A 20,078-nucleotide genomic window follows, 5' to 3' on the forward strand; every position below is an offset into this window, starting at 1 on the left:
CAATATGCATAACTAGGCACCGAGAGAAACCTACATATGAAATTTGAGAAAGATCCCTTCATTACTTTCTGAGAAATAGCGATAACAAACTTCAATTGTCAAAATCCAAGATGGCTGCCTGTCGGCCATGTTGTTTTCCGATTGGTCTCAAAATGCAATATGCATAACTAGGCACCAAGAGGAACCTACATCTGAAATTTGAGAAAGATCCCTTTTGTGCTTTCTGAGAAATAGCGATAACAAACTTCAATTGTCAAAATCCAAGATGGCTGCCTGTCGGCCATGTTGTTTTCCCGATTGGTCTCAAAATGCAATATGCATAACTAGGCACCAAGGGGAACATATATATGAAATTTGAGAAAGATCCCTTCAGCACTTTCTGAAAAATAGCGATAACAAACTTCAATTGTCAAAATCCAAGATGGCTGCCTGTCGGCCATGTTGTTTTCCGATTGGTCTCAAAATGCAATATGCATAACTAGGCACCAAGAGGAACCTACATCTGAAATTTGAGAACGATCCCTTTTGTGCTTTCTGAGAAATAGCGATAACAAACTTCAATTGTCAAAATCCAAGATGGCTGCCTGTCGGCCATGTTGTTTTTCGATTGGTCTCAAAACGCAGTATGCATAACTAGGCACCAAGGGGAACATACATATGAAATTTGAGAAAGATCCCTTCAGTACTTTCTGAGAAATAGCGATAACAAACTTCAATTGTCAAAATCCAAGATGGCTGCCTGTCGGCCATGTTGTTTTCCGATTGGTCTCAAAATGCAATATGCATAACTAGGCACCGAGGGAAACCTACATATGAAATTTGAGAAAGATCCCTTCAGTACTTTCTGAGAAATAGCGATAACAAGAATTGTTTACGGACGGAGGGACGGACGGACGGACGGAGGGACGGACGGACGGACGGACGGACGACGGACCACGGACGCAGGGCGATTTGAATAGCCCACCATCTGATGATGGTGGGCTAAAAATAATAAAAATAAATATAAACCTTATTTGTTTTTTAACAACTACGAAACAAAAGATATCAACTTAAGCTAGTGAGCGAGGGGTCTTACTGTGAGAGAAGACCAGGTACCAGACAAAACCCACGTGATTGGGCTGGTAACCCCCACTTCCGATCGGGAAATCGAACCCTGGTCGTATTGGTGAAAGGCAAGTATGTTGCCTACCGCTCTAAGCCAGCCGACCACACTGCGTGTGAATTTTTATATACTTCATAATAAAAGTTTCTGAACAGACAAAAGGTTATTTACATGTACAACTGAACAATGTGTTATCTCCGTGTGCAGGACAGGAGACCAAGGAAATAACATGTAAATGCCAGACAGATCCTCGTGTACCGACTAAACCTCCTAACCTTTCGTCTATCCATATAACGCAGAAATGGGAACGTTGACACTCCGTCGCTAGACGAGAAGTACTGCATTACCTGTTTGACGTAAAGCAAAATTAATCAAGAATATTCTGATTGTTAATATTAGACGTGGCTGAACCTTTGATGTTAGTAAATTACTTTTTTCAGGACAAGTACATGTACTTAAGACACATTCCACGTATCATCTGTGTCTTTTGTTTAGTTCAATACATGCAGTCCACAATGAAAAAAAAGTATATATATACATGTAGAAAATACGAAATATGAAATAAATTTATTAAAGATTAACAAAACTCGAAATTATGGAAGGCGAAAGGTTACATTGTGCGAGGTCCGTCCCCCCCCCCCCCCCCCCCCCCCCTACTCCAACCCCCACCCCCATCCCCACACACGCACTTATCATCGTGTCTCCTGTCTGAAACAGGATTTAGATGACCAAGCAGGCTAAGACGTAGAATTCGTCGTAAAGATGAACATCAGTTTGGGATAGTCATGTAATGAACATACTGAATTTGATTCGCGTTCAGTGGGTTTAATTTCTCATTCAATATAGAACCATATAGTATCTTGAAATCCAAAGATAAGGCCCCGATTTCCAAAATACACCCAGTGATCTGCACAACTAGTACAAATCCTATACGTGCATGATAACATTTTCGAATGAGCAAACTACAGTTATAGGGATGCTTATGTTGTACATTCTTTCATAATACCAGCAAATGAAAAGAATACCAACCAATTTAGTATTAGATTCCGGTATTAGAATTCCGAAACTTCACAGAAATCCCTATAGGAATGTATCATTATTTAAGATATTTACTGGATCAAATCACTCCATGAATAAATGGCAACCTGGCTTGCCAAATGCGCGCATAACAGCCCAATAATCTCTGGACTATCCATAACTGTTGTGCCTATAAACTTACTAGAGAACTTTGTTTCGTAAACTTCAGATCGTTAAACAATTGACGGCGTCAAATTTCTTTTATTTTCCTGTGTATTATTAGTACATTAGGATATACTTTTTCTATTTTCAATTAATTCGGTGATAATTAATTATGAGTGATTGCTTGGACAAGGTGACATTCAACTCGACTTAAATCCATCACCGAGTGTATATAATATACAGTTATTCATTATTAATGTGACTAAATTACCAGTAGCCTCTCGCCGCTTTTTGTCTGTGTCCAGTTTATTGATGAGATACCGCTGTTAGGCTCAGACAAACATTGTATATCTTTCATTTATGTAGCCATCCTCTCGGGAGCACAGGGACTTGAGAATTAGTTACAGTCTTCATGTATTTGGACTTCCCCTAGTGTGTATAGCACATTTTTGAGACGGTTTTTTTGGGGGGGAGGGGGGGGGGGGGGGGGGGGGGGGGGGGGGGGCTAGATTGAAATTTGGCAAAAAAGACATCCCCGGTGGTCATATATACGAGCTATAGCCCCCCAAAACGTCTCAAAATGTGCTATACACACTAGGGGAGGTCCATATACATGAAGACTGTAACTTATTCTCAAGGCCCTGTGCTCGGGAGGGGTAACTTTACTGTCCTGCATGTAGGGCGTAAGAATTGTACCTGCTGCCCCCATTGCATGATCGTAAGAGGCGACTAAATTTGGGATCTTATCTTTTCTATTCTTTCTGAACAACTTCCTTCTTCCTAATGTCTCCCTTGACAATGCCTCACTTTTGCCTTTAGTTGAGCGTTCGCCCCTGTGAGGAAGGTTTTGGGTTCTTTCACCTTGCCGAGACATACCAGAGTCTTTAAAAATGGTAGTTGCTACTCCTGCTTAGCGCTAAGCATATTGGGAGTTGGACGACTGGTTTGCCTGTTGTCAGTATAATGTGACCGGGTGGGGTGTCCTGCTGGGTGTCTTCGGCAGTATGCTTCAGTGAGGTAGCACTTTAAATCGGCAAAAGTTCCGGCCTATCACAAGGAGACTTAACACGAACATACCGCAGCCTCCCAAAGCACACATACGCACTCACCACACGCATGCATGTCGCACGCACGGAAGGCCGTCTTTACATGACATTAGTTGTTAATAGGACGTTAAACAAAATAAACCAAACCAAACCAAATTTGGAAAATTTCTCCTAGGATTGAATAATTGTAAGTGCATAAGGCTATCTAAATTTATCCCCAGTGAAGTAAATTCCCAAGAATTACGTCGATGGGAACGTGTTAATTATAAGAAATAATCTCTTCTGATATAAGAAATCTTACGATTTTGAGAACACTATAGTCAACTGCTCCCTGTCTGACGGAGTTTTCCTTCGTTATATAGGATAAAGGGAGATAACTCGGATGAAAAATACGAAACAGAGAAGACTGACATGTAAACGAAACCATAATTCCAACTCAACGTCAATAAAACTAAGTGTAAATTTAAAATATGTGCAAAATAATCCAGATTTGCATGGAAACCAATGAAAAAGTACAAGTGTAAAAAAACAAAAAACAAAAAACAACAACAAACAACAAAAAAAGCACACAAAAAGCTAGGTGCTCTGGAAGGGTAAAAGTCTTTTGCTTCATCGACGACACCCGCCATGCCAACTTTTGTCAATCATAATCAAATTGGTAACAATGGAACCATTTTCCGATGAACTCGGAGTTGTACTGGGTAATCGGCGATTTACTTTAAGTATCAAAACGTTGGTATAGTTGATTATAAACACCGTGGAAGAGTTGAAAGAAATGTTTAACGGACAAAAGATATAAAGTACGACATAATTTAATTGCATATCAATGTTTTTTTTCTAAAGTTCAGCAACGTGTAACAGGCATTTATCCCTTCAGCTTATTTTCACGTCTCTTTCGGGCTGTCTCGATGGTTCGCACCGCCTTTTGTTTCCGTTCCTTGATCTTCATTTCACGGTTCAATTTTGCTCTGTCCAACTTCTCTTGAATTGCTAAGAGTCTCTCGACTTTCGATATCGTTGGTAGTACGACGGGTCGAGATTTTACGACAGTTAAACATTGTGGTACACCTGGTAATACAGAGGCAGGTAAATCAAGCGAGTTTTCCTTTGGATTGTTGTCGCCAATTTCAATCGTGAATTCCACACCGCCGTCTCGTCTTTTCGGGATGATGCCTTCCACCCACAGCTGCTGCATGACCATTCGCCCAGTCTTCCTTGTCACGTTTGACATTGGCGTCCCAGAATTTAAAGTGTCGCCTGCCGTATTGTCAGTAAATGGTTCAACCTGTCAGGAAAAGGGAAAATATTTCAATATTACCATCAATTTTTTTAAAAAGGGGTTTTGTTGTCGTTGTTCTTGTTGAATGACTTCTAGTTTAATGCATGTTGATTAAGGGATAACACTGTCCTCATATGACATTGGCTGTTGCGAGGAAGTTAAACCCCTGAAAAAAACAACAAGGGATATATCCCAACTTATGTTATCTTGGCTGTTACGAGGAAGTTAAACCCCTGAAAAAAACAAGGGATATATCCCATCTTCGTGTTATTTTGGCTGTTACGAGGAAGTTAAACCCCTGAAAAAAAAACAAGGGATATATCCCATCTTCGTGTTATTTTGGCTGTTACGAGGAAGTTAAACCACTGAAAAAAAACAAGGGATATATCCCATCTTCATGTTATCTTGGCTGTTGCGAGGAAGTTAAACCCATGAAAAAAACAATAAGGGATTTTTAGAATACATCCTATTTGGTCTAAAATCGTTCTAACTCGTTATGCCACCAGTACTATCATTACCTTGTTGCTCTGATGTAGCCTCCTTAATAGAGAGGGGGCCGCGGTGGCCGAGTGGTTAAGGTGTCCCGACACTTTAACACTAGCCCTCCACCTCTGGGTTGCGAGTTCGAAACCTACGTGGGGCAGTTGCAAGGTACTGACCGTAGGCCGGTGGCTTTTCTCCGGGTACTCCGGCTTTCCTCCACCTCCAAAACCTGGCACGTCCATGTAAATGACCCTGGCTGTTAATAGGACGTTAAACAAAAACAAACCAAACCTTAATAGAGAGCTCAATGTAAGTCTACGTTTGTGTTCGGCGTCTCCTTTAGATTCGATACAACCCATGGCGTCTGGTCACTATTCAGGGTAAACTGTTTGCCGCAGAATGGTAACCAATTGTACATAGAGACAAACATATGTGACGTCATAAATAAGTAAGATATTGTGACGTCATCGAGACGATATTAAATGTTTTGCGATAATAAGGTCCATTATATTGTCGACGTAAGTTCTGTTTTCTCCTTGGCATGACCTTGATCAATTGGTCATTTCAATTAAAGAATCTACAGATGGTTAACGATGATAACTTGTCAAATTAATGAACATCGGGGGTACTATCGAATTTTAATGTACCCCCCCCCCCCCCCCTCCACACACACACAAAGAAAAATTAATTAGTTAATTAGATAAATAAATAAAATAAGAAATAAATAGATAAATAGAAATATGAAAATGTGCTATGCACACTAGGGAATGTCCAAATACACGTAAACTTTGTAGTAAAGCGTTGGTGTTGGTTTGGAGCACTAATTGGCATAAAAAATGTGTTGAATTGTTATATGGTCCCTGTTAACTGATAAACCATTCTTCTCTTCAATACAAATATAAAACCTCTTACAAATATGTACATGTATTCAGATTTATTGAATATTGCAACGTTTGACATGCCGTACCAACATTCGGAAATTCATATCAAAAGTTCAAAGAAGTTCCCACAAAGTTGAATTATCAAATTGGTGAAGTTTTGCCTCGATCTGGATCATAATTGTGAAAAGGCGTAAAGGTAAAACGCGAACAATCAATACATGTTGATATTTACTCTTAAAAACGTGCTCTGCAGTTAATGTGTAATCTTGAAATATACTCCTGTTGCTCCCATTGCATGATCGTAACAGACTGACTAAATTTGGAATATTGTCTTTTCTCTTCTTTCTAGTTCACTTTCTTCTTCCTAATGTCTACTTTGACACTACCTAACCTTGACCTTCAGCTGAGCGTTCGCCACTTTGAGCAAGGCTTTGGGTTATGTTCCCTGGCTGAGATATATTGTACCAGGGTCTCTAAGAATGTCAGTTTCTACTCCTGTTTGTTTAGGAGTGGGACGTCTGGTTCGTCCGTTATCAATACAAATGTGACCGGGTGGGATGTCTTGCTGGGTGTCTTCAGCAGTATGATTCAGTGAGGTAGCACTATAAAGTTGGCAACAGTTCCGCGCTACCACAAGGAGACAAAAACACGAACGTACGCTTGTTGTTAGTGCTGTTTATCGAAGCGAACGAACATGTAACTAATTTCCTACCGTTTCCATTTTAACCCATAATATTGATAAAAACAACTATGAATTTCGACGTTCATCAAACGTACTGAACAGAAAATCGTGGTGATATATAGTATGATATACAATATAAATGACCGAGGTTTGGAAATTCGTACCAAGTCCCTATGGATTAATATTATAATGTGACGCGGCCCTGACTTCGTACTAATATAGTGCTAGATTCAGGGGAAGGAGTCATTAATGGGCGTAACAAAATTTCCGGATGTATTACCATGTCCGCTTCGAATTTTAGTCTCTGTAAAATAAAAATAAAATAATAAAATAAAATATACAATAAAATTTAGATAGTAAAAATAACATAAATGGAACAAGTAACTTTAAATTTAGAAATATGAATTATATAATTGAATGACAAATAGAATATTTATTCGCTCCGGCGCTAATGTATGAGGTCATGACCTTTGTCGTCATGGCACAAAAGACTCTCTAATGAAGTTGCTGGCCGAGATGAGGATACGAATGCGGCCTTACTTGGATGTGTAGCTCTCCTCTGCCGCCCTTACGGGTGAAACCCTGCATCTGCACCTAGATGTTTGTATATATTTATGCATTAGATGTGTTATTTAATTATATGTTGTTTTCAATCAGTCCTAAAACTTGTCGGGAGTGACAAAGTGTAGGTCCTGTACATTACATTTCGTGAAAGCCTTGTTATTTCAGCTGTCAAAACTCCTTTCGAAATTACCAGGCCACTGGTTAATAAATTTACACAGCTAAGTAATGCATAGGTTTTATTGATTGTAATATTTATACAGTGAAACTGTTGTATGGACATAAAATCTAAGATATATTCCATTAGGTGTAGCTTATAACTTTAGATATGCTCTGGTCTGTTGACTGAAAACTTTGGTGAGTTAATTAAACTCATATGTACTTTACAATCTGCGCTATAAGATTTTATTTAGGCCTATTGATGTACCAAATAAGCTAGCTAATTTAACTAACCTAATAAATCTAGAACCAGTCGATTGATTTTTTTTTTTATATAAACCAAAATTTGTCATTCGAAGATTGCATGCTAATATAGATCTAACATACATGTACATCTTCAGCTAAAATTATGGGACATTTTATTTTTAATGAAGTTGGGATTTTTTTACTTGTGCAGATTTATACTCTTTACAAACAATTAGAAAAAGACGCAAACTTCATGTGAGTTAATTTTATGCTTAAAAAATCTGGAATTCCTTTATGTAAACTTTATATATTTTACAACAAGTTATAATAACTTATATTAATCAAGCTTGATGGCTCGGGTGGAAGTGCCTGAGGGGTCTAAGTGTGGTAGGAAATCAGAGTATTCAGAAAACCAACATGGTCGGGTAGGTGCACCCCATACATTTTCATGTCTAATCAGGGAATCAAACCCTGACCCTGAGGTAAAGGCAAGTGTGTTACCACTGTGCCACCTGACCATCCAAATTCCTTTGTAATAGGAATGGGAAAATGCAGTAACCAGACCGGGACTTGAACCCAGGATCTCCATACATGACTCTTGATAAGCACTATATAAGCATTTGAGCTATATCTGTCCATTGGTGTTCAGTCTCGTCCAGTTCTGCTAAACCTTACATGTGATCTACGGAATGTTGATTGTCTATTAACTTATTTCCAATGCACAAACAGTTATCTATTATCAGTTAATAGAAGCTTATTAACAATGTCTCAATCATCAGCACAAATGATCGAGTGATTAATTTTACATTTGAACATACTTTATTTTTGCATAGGCTACATGAGTCTCCATTTACTGGCTACTTGTAGTCTTGAGTCATTTTACATGCATTTGGTTTTTTTTTAAGCAGAGATCATACTTTCCTTTAATTCTTATTGTCTACTGAATATATATTTTTTTATTTAGAATGATATATATTTTTTCAGTATATATGTCAAATTTTCCTTTTAAGACCTTAAACACTTTTCTTAAGTGATGCAATTAGTCATCCTTGACTCCAACATGCAGCAGAATTTATAGAATAGCTCTTGGGCAGAAACAACTACATGCATACACTATGGTGTTTATGTCTGAAGATACAAAACTTTATTTTACTATCAGCATAAATTTTACATTTGTATTTATATCAATGATTTAAGTCCTGTTACATTTAAACTTTCTTGTTAGAAATTATTTTGATTTTATTTGTTCCCTCTAGATCTTGCCAAATAGCTTCCGTGATAATATTAAACAATGATGGAGATGCCAATGGAAATCCCGGCGGAGCAAGTCCTTTCCAAGGAAAACAGCATCCTCAACGACTTAAAGCAGGAGACGCGGGACACTCCAGGATTTAACTCATTGACAGAAAATGAATTAATGGAAAAAGTTGAAAATATTTTACTTGAAAGGATAAAAAATGGCGACAAAAGAGCATTACTTCCAGCTGGCATTGTTTTATTACGAACAGGTACAGTTTTTATTTTTTTGATTAATTTTCTCTGATTTTCATTTTTTCATTTCATTGTCCACATGGAGAATTTTTTGTTTTTGTTTTAAATTATGTTGGTCTTAGTACCAATCAAATTTAATATGATAAAAGGATTAATTATGGACACAAGCCTGTGGCCTCTATGTATACACGCATCAAAGTTTAACAGTTCTTTAAAAATCATCTTTCCTTTCTTCTTGCGATACTTCTTGAATTTTATAAAAAAAATATCTTTTTACCAACACAATACCTATTGACCTATACATACTTCTAAATATTATAATATCCTTTGAAAAATAGAAAATCAGTCCAAAATGTTTAGAGGTCATAAAACAGTTTTCATCGATATATATGTAAGATTGTTCTTTTCCATGAAGGTTCTCTCAATGTAAAAATGTTTTAAATTGCTCTTCTACATTTCCTGGCTTCTTGTTTTTTTTATTCAATGCTTGCTTCTTTTTTGTTTTCTTTATCTTCGGTGCCAATTTTAAATCTCTCCATTTTATGAAGTTCTTTATATAAAATAAAACTAGGATTGGTCTGTGACTTTCTTTGGTGCCATACCTGGTTTTCCGATTCATTAATCCGATGTATAGTCTTTATTTCTGATTTACTCAATTTACATACCGGTATTAGACCCATTATTATTGTGTAATCTCCGAAACTCCTTCATTTGTTTCTTTGATACCAAATACGACAAATTTGTTTTCCTTTCTTATTCTGTCTTTTAATTCTTCAGTTTTATACGGTTGTTTGACTCCAAGTTACCATCATTACCTATGACCTTTGTTAACATTTGATCCTCTTTTTTTTTGAGTCTAGGCAATTTATGACAAGGCGAGGGTCTACTTTGAGAGAGCAAAGGATATTGACTTCCAAGCTTTGTTCATGTTGGCGGTCATGTTGTTTGACGGGGTGGGCGGAGAAGCTGACACGGTAGGCTCCCTTACGGGCATATTTATGAGAATGGTTACATTATCATGCTAATTGATTAATAGAATTCAGTAATTTTTTTTCACAAATAATATTTACATGTATGTGTTTTTAAATCTATTCTTTGATAAACATTGTGCTACCTTTGTAATCACATAATTTTTTGTCATGATTGAAGGAATAATATATCCAGGATTTTATCATCATTTTTGAATGAAGTATTGTCACCTTTTCAGCTGCAAATTTGTTATATGTGATATTTTCTAATTTTTGAGCAGAAGTTAGCTTTGGAATACCTGCTGAAGATTGAATCCTCAAAAGCCAGACATGCCAAACATCTTGTGAGAGCTGCCCAGTTTAATATCGGCAGGGCTTACTTCCAAGGATATGGTGTCCAGAGACAATCAGATGAACAGGCAGAGAGGTAGATTGTCACAGATAATCCTTAACTACTGTTTATTGGAATAATGCTTATTGCCACTATCTTCTTTGATTAATGTTACATTGGCTTACGCTTATTTCATTGTAACTCATAGTTATTATCACATGGGCTTATTGTCAAATCCCCAAATAAATTACACACAGAAAATTGAAATTTAAAAATTTGCTCAAAATTGCTTTAATTTTCAGCAAAGAAGTTTTCACTTCATGAAAGAGTTTCACCAATACTTATAATTCATACTTTGTTAATACATGTATATAATCATTTTGTCTTTATTTTGAAGAAAAATGTTGACTCTACGAAATAATTCCACAGTTGTACATTAAGAATATACTACTCACTACCTGGGTATAATGCAAGTTTTGTCATTTGATTGACAGATTTTATTTTTTTTTTTTTTAAGGTACTGGTTGATGGCCGCCGATGACGGAAACCCAAGTGGTAGTGTCAAAGCCCAAACTGCTCTCGGAATGTTTTATTCTCGGGATGATACAAAAGATCTGAAGAAAGCCTTTTTCTGGCACTCTGAGGCATGTGGAAATGGCAGTTTGGAATCTCAAGGTAATTCTGTATTCTGGAAGGTTAGAATCTGTGTTAGGTTGTAAGTATAGACTGTTTCTTAAATGTTTAATTCTTTGTGTGGTATCTACATGAAATAAGTATAGACTGTTTCTTAAATGTTTAATTCTTTGTGTGGTATCTATATGAAATGAGTATAGACTGTTTCTTAAATGTTTAATACTTTGTGTGGTATCTTCATGAAATAAGTATAGACTGTTTCTTAAATGTTTGATTCTTTGTGCGGTATCTAAATGAAATAAGTATAGACTGTTTCTTAAATGTTTAATACTTTGTGTGGTATGTACATGAAATAAGTATAGACTGTTTCATTAATGTATCATTTCATACTAACAGGAGCTCTTGGGATTATGTACGAGTATGGTATTGGTGTTAAGCCTAACCCTGATGCAGCCAATGCGTGTCTGAAAGAGGCAGCAGAGCGAGGCAATGTGTATGCCATGGGAAACCTTGTAGCTCAATATTACAGACGAAAACTGTACACGAAGGCGTCAGATCTTGCAGCGAGGTAAGACGTTGCCATGTTTTATAAATCTCCTTAAGAAAGTGCTCCCAGTGGTAGAGACACACACAATTTTATCATATTTGTGTTTTGGGGATAGAAAGTGTGATTTTAAAATTGGAGATCTCATGTTTCCATAGTTATCCCTTGTGGTTTAATCACAAGTAGCCTTAAAAAATACCTTGGACTTCTACCAGTCGATATTTCACCGATATTACCGGTATTTCATTTGCTTCGTTGATGAAATAATTGAAGTTTTTTTTCATTCATGCATGTGAAATTCTTAACTTCCAAATTGTCCTGACATCATATTCATATCCTACAATTTGGTATCTTTCCTTCCAGGGTTTCACAATTTTCTGACATTGATCAGATTGCTAAAGAGACCGACTGTTTACCAAACTATATCCGGAGGGGCATTAGCACCGGATGTTTCTACTATGCCCGCTGTCTGGAGGAAGGTCACGGTGTGAAGAAAGATAAAGACGAGGCTAAAATTTACTACTCTAAGGTAAAGTAGGATCCTATTGGCTCATTACAAAATACAAAGTAGGAAGCCATTGGCTAATAGTAACATACAAAGTAGGATGCCATTGGCTAATATTAACATACAATGTAGGATCCCATTGGCTAATATTAACATACAATGTAGGATCCCATTGGCTAATTACAACATACAAAGTAGGATTGCTTTGGCTAATTACAACATACAAAGTAGGATTGCTTTGGCTAATTACAACATACAAAGTAGGATGCCATTGGCTAATTACAACATACAAAGTCGGATGCCATTGGCTAATTACAACATACAAAGTAGGATGCCATTGGCTAATTACAACATACAAAGTAGGATGCCATTGGCTAATTACAACATACAAAGTAGGATGCCATTGGCTAATTACAACATACAAAGTAGGATTACATTGGCTAATTACAACATACAAAGTAGGATGCCATTGGCTAATTACAACATACAAAGTAGGATGCCATTGGCTAATTACAACATACAAAGTAGGATTACATTGGCTAATTACAACATACAAAGTAGGATGCCATTGGCTAATTACAACATACAAAGTAGGATGCCATTGGCTAATTACAACATACAAAGTAGGATTACATTGGCTAATTACAACATACAAAGTAGGATTACATTGGCTAATTACAACATACAAAGTTGGATTACATTGGCTACTTACAACATACAAAGTAGGATGCCATTGGCTAATTACAACATACACAGTAGGATGCCATTGGCTAATATTAACATACAATGTAGGATCCCATTGGCTAATTACAACATACAAAGTAGGATCCCATTGGCTAATTACAACATACAAAGTAGGATGCCATTGGCTAATTACAACATACAAAGTAGGATGCCATTGGCTAATTACAACATACAAAGTAGGATTACATTGGCTAATTGCAACATACAAAGTAGGATTACATTGGCTAATTACAACATACAAAGTTGGATTACATTGGCTACTTACAACATACAAAGTAGGATGCCATTGGCTAATTACAACATACACAGTAGGATGCCATTGGCTAATATTAACATACAATGTAGGATCCCATTGGCTAATTACAACATACAAAGTAGGATCCCATTGGCTAATTACAACATACAAAGTAGGATGCCATTGGCTAATTACAACATACAAAGTAGGATTACATTGGCTAATTACAACATACAAAGTAGGATGCCATTGGCTAATTACAACATACAAAGTAGGATCCCATTGGCTAATTACAACATGCAAAGTAGGATTACATTGGCTAATTACAACATACAAAGTAGGATCACATATTCTTATAATAACATACAAATTCATTTTTTTGGCCTAGAAGAAGCAAAGAAACTATGAAACTGTCAAAAAGTTTCTCTGCTAAATAAATATATTTTCAAGTTGTTTTTGTGTGGTTTGATAACATCTTAAGAAATAGTGAGAATATAACACACTTGAAAAAAAATCTTTTTCAGTAATTGTCCTGCAATTCACAATGTATTGCATATTTTCATTCATTGAAAAATCTAGAGACTTTCAAAACAACCTTAACTTTATTTTTAAACACTACCTGCTTTATTTAAATTTATAAAATATTTTGGTTGGATTGTTCTTGTATTGGTTATTGTGATTGAGCCATTTATACATGATTTTCCATTTTTCAGTCATACCAGTTTGAACCAGATGTGTGTGCACAGCTACAGAACGTCACTCAACACGGTGTTATATAAATCATCCTTTGTGTGTATCTGTCCAATACAAACATTTCAGCGATTCGGATGATGGTGGACCATCTAGCATACCAAAGACTGTTACATAAACCTCTAGTGCCTCTGCTACCCATGATGTAACATGAGAGACAAAGCTAGGTGTTTCTGTGACAGAAACAATTCCACAGTTTGGTTGTTTCCATTCTTACTTCATTCATTCTGTGTAAATGAAAAATATGATCAATTACAACTGATGGTACATATACGTGTGTATAAGTCTTTGTAAAATTTACATGCATCATTGAAAAACTTAAGGTGGTATAATGGTATGCTATCTTAAACTTAAGGTGGTATGCTATATTACTCTTAAGGTGGTATGCTATATTAAACTTAAGGTGGTATGCTATATTAAACTTAAGGTGGTAGGCTGTCTTAAAACTTAAGGTGGTATGCTATATTAAACTTAAGGTGGTAGGCTGTCTTAAAACTTAAGGTGTTATGCTATCTTAAAACTTAAGGTGGTATGCTACCTTACACATTCACACACTGATAGATTAAAATCCTGTAGAGTAGCATATCACCTTAAGTTGTTTGGGTTTTCATAAAGATATAGGTATACATGATCTCCATTGCATGTGATTGAACTCATTCAGATTTTTCCTTTATTTAAGAAAATGACATTCATACTTTAAAATGATTCCGTCCTATGTATGGTGTTGCCAGGGACCAGCTGAGGTCAAATTACTTAACTTTCTTTATAAATGAAAGATGAGCCAAACATTTCAGTCTTATATATATTTTTCCCTAAAATTATATACCAATCTAGTGTCAAACACATGTCTGTTTTGTTGTCAAATGACCTTCGCCAATTGTTACAATAGCATATCTGTGATTCTAATGAGGAAAAATTTTATTCCTTGACAAATTATGGATAATAGATTTGACAAATTATTGATCATAAATATTTTTTTTATGATAAGTTTCAAGTATTTTCAAAGTTTACAATACCCTGTGTAAATAATCCTTTAAATGTTTAATGATGCCAAATTAACAAATTTATAATCTATCCATATGAACAATAAAGTTGGATGTACACAGTATAGACCATGATAACCAAAATATGTAATTATGAACAATTAAAACAGACATGTTTCCTACACCAATCATTAATTATCTAACTTCTGTGATATTCAAATAAGATTAATCTGTGTTTTTATATTTATGTTTTATACACATCTAGCTGCCTCAATATTTACACTAGAATATGCATTTGCTAAATGTCTGATTTTGAGAAATTTTGTACAATTTTTATGGTAGAACTATAGTTATGATATATAGGGCTGTAGGTGGACCATATAACAAATTTCAGTCCAGATCAAATTTTAAAATCACAAGTGAGAAAAATAATCTTTTGTAGTAGTAAGTTCTCAAATATGAGGTGTCATATAGCACAGGTTCATAACACTGTGTATAAGGACAACCTGTCTAGTGTGAACTGTAAGTTAATGCCTGGTGTCAGACATGACAGGTTTACTACCCTGTGTATAAGGACACCCTGTCTAGTGTGAACAGTAAGTTCGGTTATACAGGCGTCTGTCATGACAGGTTTACTACCCTGTGTATAAGGACACCCTGTCTAGTGTGAACAGTAAGTTCGGTTATACCAGGCGTCGGACATGACAGGTTTACTACCCTGTGTATAAGGACGCCCTGTCTAGTGTGAACAGTAAATTTGGTTATACAGGCGTCTGTCATGACAGTTTTACTACCCTGTGTATAAGGACGCCCTGTCTAGTGTGAACAGTAAGTTTGGTTATACCAGGCGTCGGACATGACAGGTTTACTACCCTGTGTATAAGGACACCCTGTCTAGTGTGGACAGTAAGTTTGGTTATACCAGGCGTCGGACATGACAGGTTACTACCCTGTGTATAAGGACACCCTGTCTAGTTTGAACAGTAAGTTCGGTTATACCAGGTGTCAGACATGACATATTTACTACCCTGTGTATAAGGACACCCTGTCTAGTGTGGACAGTATTGTCAGTTATACCAGGCGTCGGACATGACAGGTCCGCCATGTTGTATGCAAGATGGTGATAAAAAAGCTAGGCCTGTGATAGATAATGTATATACTAGTCAGTATCATCGCCCTGGGGCACCGAATATTTTGCCACCATTTTGTGTAGTTGATTTTCTTCATTTATATTAAACCTGTCAATACTGAGAAAATTATAAATTGTTACTAATGTTTTATCTGTGTTGTGTGCATATTATCGCAATTTGTCAAAACAAATAATTAAAATTTTAAACAATGATTTACTCAGATATCAGACACAAAACCTGTTTGAAATTTTCAAGGTTAATCATCGTGACTTTCATTACTAGACCTGTTATCTTATGAATTATATCTGAAAGTTTTGGAAATATTTTGATATACAAGGTAATTGGCTAAAAAGTTTAGAGTAAACATTAGAATGAATTTGTGAGCTACATGTTATTTCTTTATTTTAAATTTGTTGATTATGGTCAGTGAATTCTTAAATTTTCTCTCCGTTGTATATTTATCAATCATGTCTTTGAATCCATTTGAATATTTATTTGAGATATACATGTATGCATAAAGTTGTTCAGAGAATAGGTTTTTCATGATTAGTGTTTTGATGATTATTGCTGTAATTTTTATTTCATATGTAAAAATATGGAAAGACCCAGCAAGATAGTGCTACCTTTCAGAAATAACTGTTTAATTTGTGTTATTCATACTCCAATAGCTCCTTACCTTGGCTGTTCATGAAACAGTTGTCCCCCATACTGTGGATGTTGCAGTTGTCTGCCCTTACCTTTGTTGTTGCAGTTGCCTGCCCTAACCTTGGTTATTGCAGTTATCTGCCCTTACCTTAGTTGGAGTTATCTGCCCTTACCTTGGTTATTGCAGTTATCTGCCCTTACCTTAGTTGTTGGAGTTGTCTGCCCTTACCTTGGTTATTGCAGTTATCTGCCCTTACCTTAGATGGAGTTGTCTGCCCTTACCTTGGTTGTTGGAGTTGTCTGCCCTTACCTTGGTTGTTGCACATGTCTGCCCTTACCTTGGTTATTGCAGTTGTCTGCCCTTACCTTGGTTATTGCAGTTATCTGCTCTTATATTGGATGATGCAGTTGCTGCTATTTGTTTCCACCAATCATCACACATATTTAACAAATGAATAAACAAATATTTTAGGTAATTTATTTACAAAATGTAGACTTTCAACTTACAACTAGAAGATATTGGTCAATACAGGATATAAATGTAAGAGAGATGTTCATTTGATGTACAAGGGATTTTGTAAAATGTAATGAAGGTTTTATGTTGATAAGTAAAGATTTGTTGATACTTGTATGCACCAGTTGAATAGCTGAATGCCTGAGAGCTGGAAGGAGATGTGATATATTTACTCTTAGATGCACTCCTACATTATACAGCACTGCTACACTTAGAATGGTGACTAGGTTGCACTAGATTTGGGAAATGCATGCTTCCCCCGTATCATAACGAGACCTGTTATTTTAATCCAACAATCTGTGATACCATAGGATGTACAGTAATATATATTTGGGTAAATTGAAGTTTTAATAATCTTGATTATATTGTAGGAGAATTTTAAGGTCTCAGCTATTTTTATTTACACCAGTAATATAAGCATGTAGAACTTGGGTTGGTGATAAGTATATGCTTTGTTTAGAAATAAAGATACATTATCCATGAGAAATATGTTCTATCAGTACTATTTTTTACAACAATTGAAATATCCTAAAAGACAAGCTTGCTTGTTAAGGATATGTAGATTTCATAACATACAGGTCTTGATGTTCTTTGATAAAATCTTGGTTTAATTAATTAGACTAATTATGATTCCTCATTAGAGAGTTGTTTATATTTCTGTGTGCAATTGAAGTTAAGTGCATTATTTGTATATAATTTAGATTTATATATTATGATGCCTGATGTAGACTTTAGATAAGATCTTATTTTTACTCTTAGACTATGGTCATATTAATACAAGGCCAAATAAGTCTGGGTTATTAAAACTCTTGTTTTAGATTGATATATCAAAGCCTCATATAGACTTTGTATAAGATTTTAGTATTGCTCTATGGTCATATTTAAAATGTGAGGCCAAATAACTCTGGGTTATTAAAACTCTTGTTTTAGATTGATATATCAAAGCCTGATATAGACTTTGTATCCGACATTACCTTCTCTGATTTGAGGCGAACCTAGCTTATTTGATTTCTGATCTATATAGCAATGCCTGATGGAATTTTTTTATCCAACCTTAGCTTCACCATCTGGCTACACCATTTCAAGGCAACTTAACTCCAGGTTATAAAAACTCTTGTTTTATATCTTAATCAATGCCTGATAGAAATTTGTATCTTACCATAACTTTACCTTCTGGTCATATTAACACGAGGCCAACTACCTCTGGGTTATAAAAACTCTTTCTTTAGATTAAAATATCAAAGCCTGATGAAGACTTTGTATCCGATTTTGAAACCTTCTGGCCACATGAAAAAAATTCAACTCTTGGTTATAAAACTACAAGGACCATCATCGACCCATCATAGCATTAGCAGGTACCCAAAAGGACTTTTTTATACATGGATAAGCATTAAATACAAGGAATATCCTTGATTTTCGTAATCCATGAAACCGCGATGAGTGGCATGTTTGATACAAAGCTTTTCGGCATCAGTTCTGTGTGGACATGCCCTTAAGACCCGTTACTTCTTCAGTGACTGTAATTTGTCGTGTTATGTTTGCCTGGTTGCAGTTTTATTGTTTTCGATCTGACTTTGTAGTTGACAAGCAAAAACCGTACATACAGAAAGTGTGATCTGGATGTCAGTTGACCATAGTTTGACCACAGGGATACATTACATATTGAAAATGTGTGTGAAATGGGCGAAAATGTGTTGAAAATCTTCAACCCATTTCATACATTCTCTCATTGTAATATTTTCTGTGGAAGAACTGAAGTGTTGCAGGTTTAAATAGTTATTTGTGTGCCCGACTGAAGCTGAGATTTTGTGTGAACATTTGAGATCAACAGATGCTTAAATCTTGTTCTTCAATGACTAAATGTCCTTGAAAATGTAAATGTCATAAAATTAGAAATGTGTCTGTTCCATTGATAAATAATGTTAGCAAAACCTAAATAGACAAATTAAATGTACATTATAAGCATTATTTTACAAAGGTGTATTATTTTGATTGGAATCAAGCTTAGCTGACATAAATGAAAGAAAAAATGTAACAATGAAATGGAATTATTTTATTTATCAATTATATTGGATGACAACAAGTTCTACTAGATACAAATAACCAACGAAAAAACCAATCAGCATTTTGAACATTTGTGACTATGGAGTTAATGTACACATCACTGTACATTCCTTTCAGGTCATTCCTGTTTACTATCTTTGTGATATCTGTATAAATATGTTATTTACTTCCCTGACAAATTCCTGAATATTTTCTTTACTTGCCTCGACTTTTAGATAACATTAAAAAGTTTTGATTGTTAAATTTTTGTTTTGATGATTTACAGAATAAACAAAAACTGTATCAACTGTATCTTGCGTGTTGTTTTGCATTTCGGGGTTCACTGAATGCTTTATACCAGCCCTTGGTCTGACGACCGCTCAATAACCAAGAGGCCCAAAACTATGAGGACTGGGCCAGGAGCCTGTTGGACCAGAATGAATGCCTGTGAAGTTTGTTAAAGCAAACGGCCTTGACCTACTTTCAGGGTCTGGGGGTTGACAGGCCCGAGGCCATGATATTGTCCAGTAGTGGTTGTCAAGTTTGTTCAAATGAATGACTTTGGCCTAAATTAAAGGTCACAAATTAAATGTGACTTCGCAATGACTAGGAGGCCCTAGATCATGACAATAAGCATGTACTGTGATGAAGGATTATCAAGTTTGTTCAAATGAATGACCTGGATATACTTTCAAGGTCACTGGAGTCAAATCCTTATACAAACTTGAGACTTTTTGTGACTTTGACCTTCATTCAAGGTCACAGATCAAATGTGACTTCTCAATGACCAAGAGGCCCTGGAAAAAATGATATAAAAATATGTTACAAAATATTGTAAGAGCACATTAAATTTAATTGATAAAACACGCATATATGTTGTTTGTCCTTTGTTTTGTGTCAAAATCATGATGAATAAAAACCTAATCCTTTTCTCCAGTCAATCA

General features: G+C 35.8%; 1 protein-coding gene across 1 annotated transcript; it reads left to right on the forward strand.

Moving 5' to 3' along the window:
- The first annotated feature begins 8,876 nt into the window (after positions 1–8,876).
- Positions 8,877–19,446, forward strand: LOC117339513 (LRP2-binding protein-like). The gene is given in 8 exon segments (XM_033901158.1): positions 8,877–9,092; positions 9,094–9,126; positions 9,970–10,083; positions 10,359–10,504; positions 10,926–11,083; positions 11,438–11,609; positions 11,949–12,114; positions 13,783–19,446. Coding segments are annotated over 8 exon segments (1,038 nt in total). The 5' UTR covers positions 8,877–8,909; the 3' UTR covers positions 13,849–19,446.
- The last annotated feature ends 632 nt before the right edge of the window (positions 19,447–20,078 follow it).

The sequence above is a fragment of the Pecten maximus genome, chromosome 12 (assembly GCF_902652985.1).
Source record: "Pecten maximus chromosome 12, xPecMax1.1, whole genome shotgun sequence".
NCBI lineage: Eukaryota > Metazoa > Mollusca > Bivalvia > Pectinida > Pectinidae > Pecten > Pecten maximus.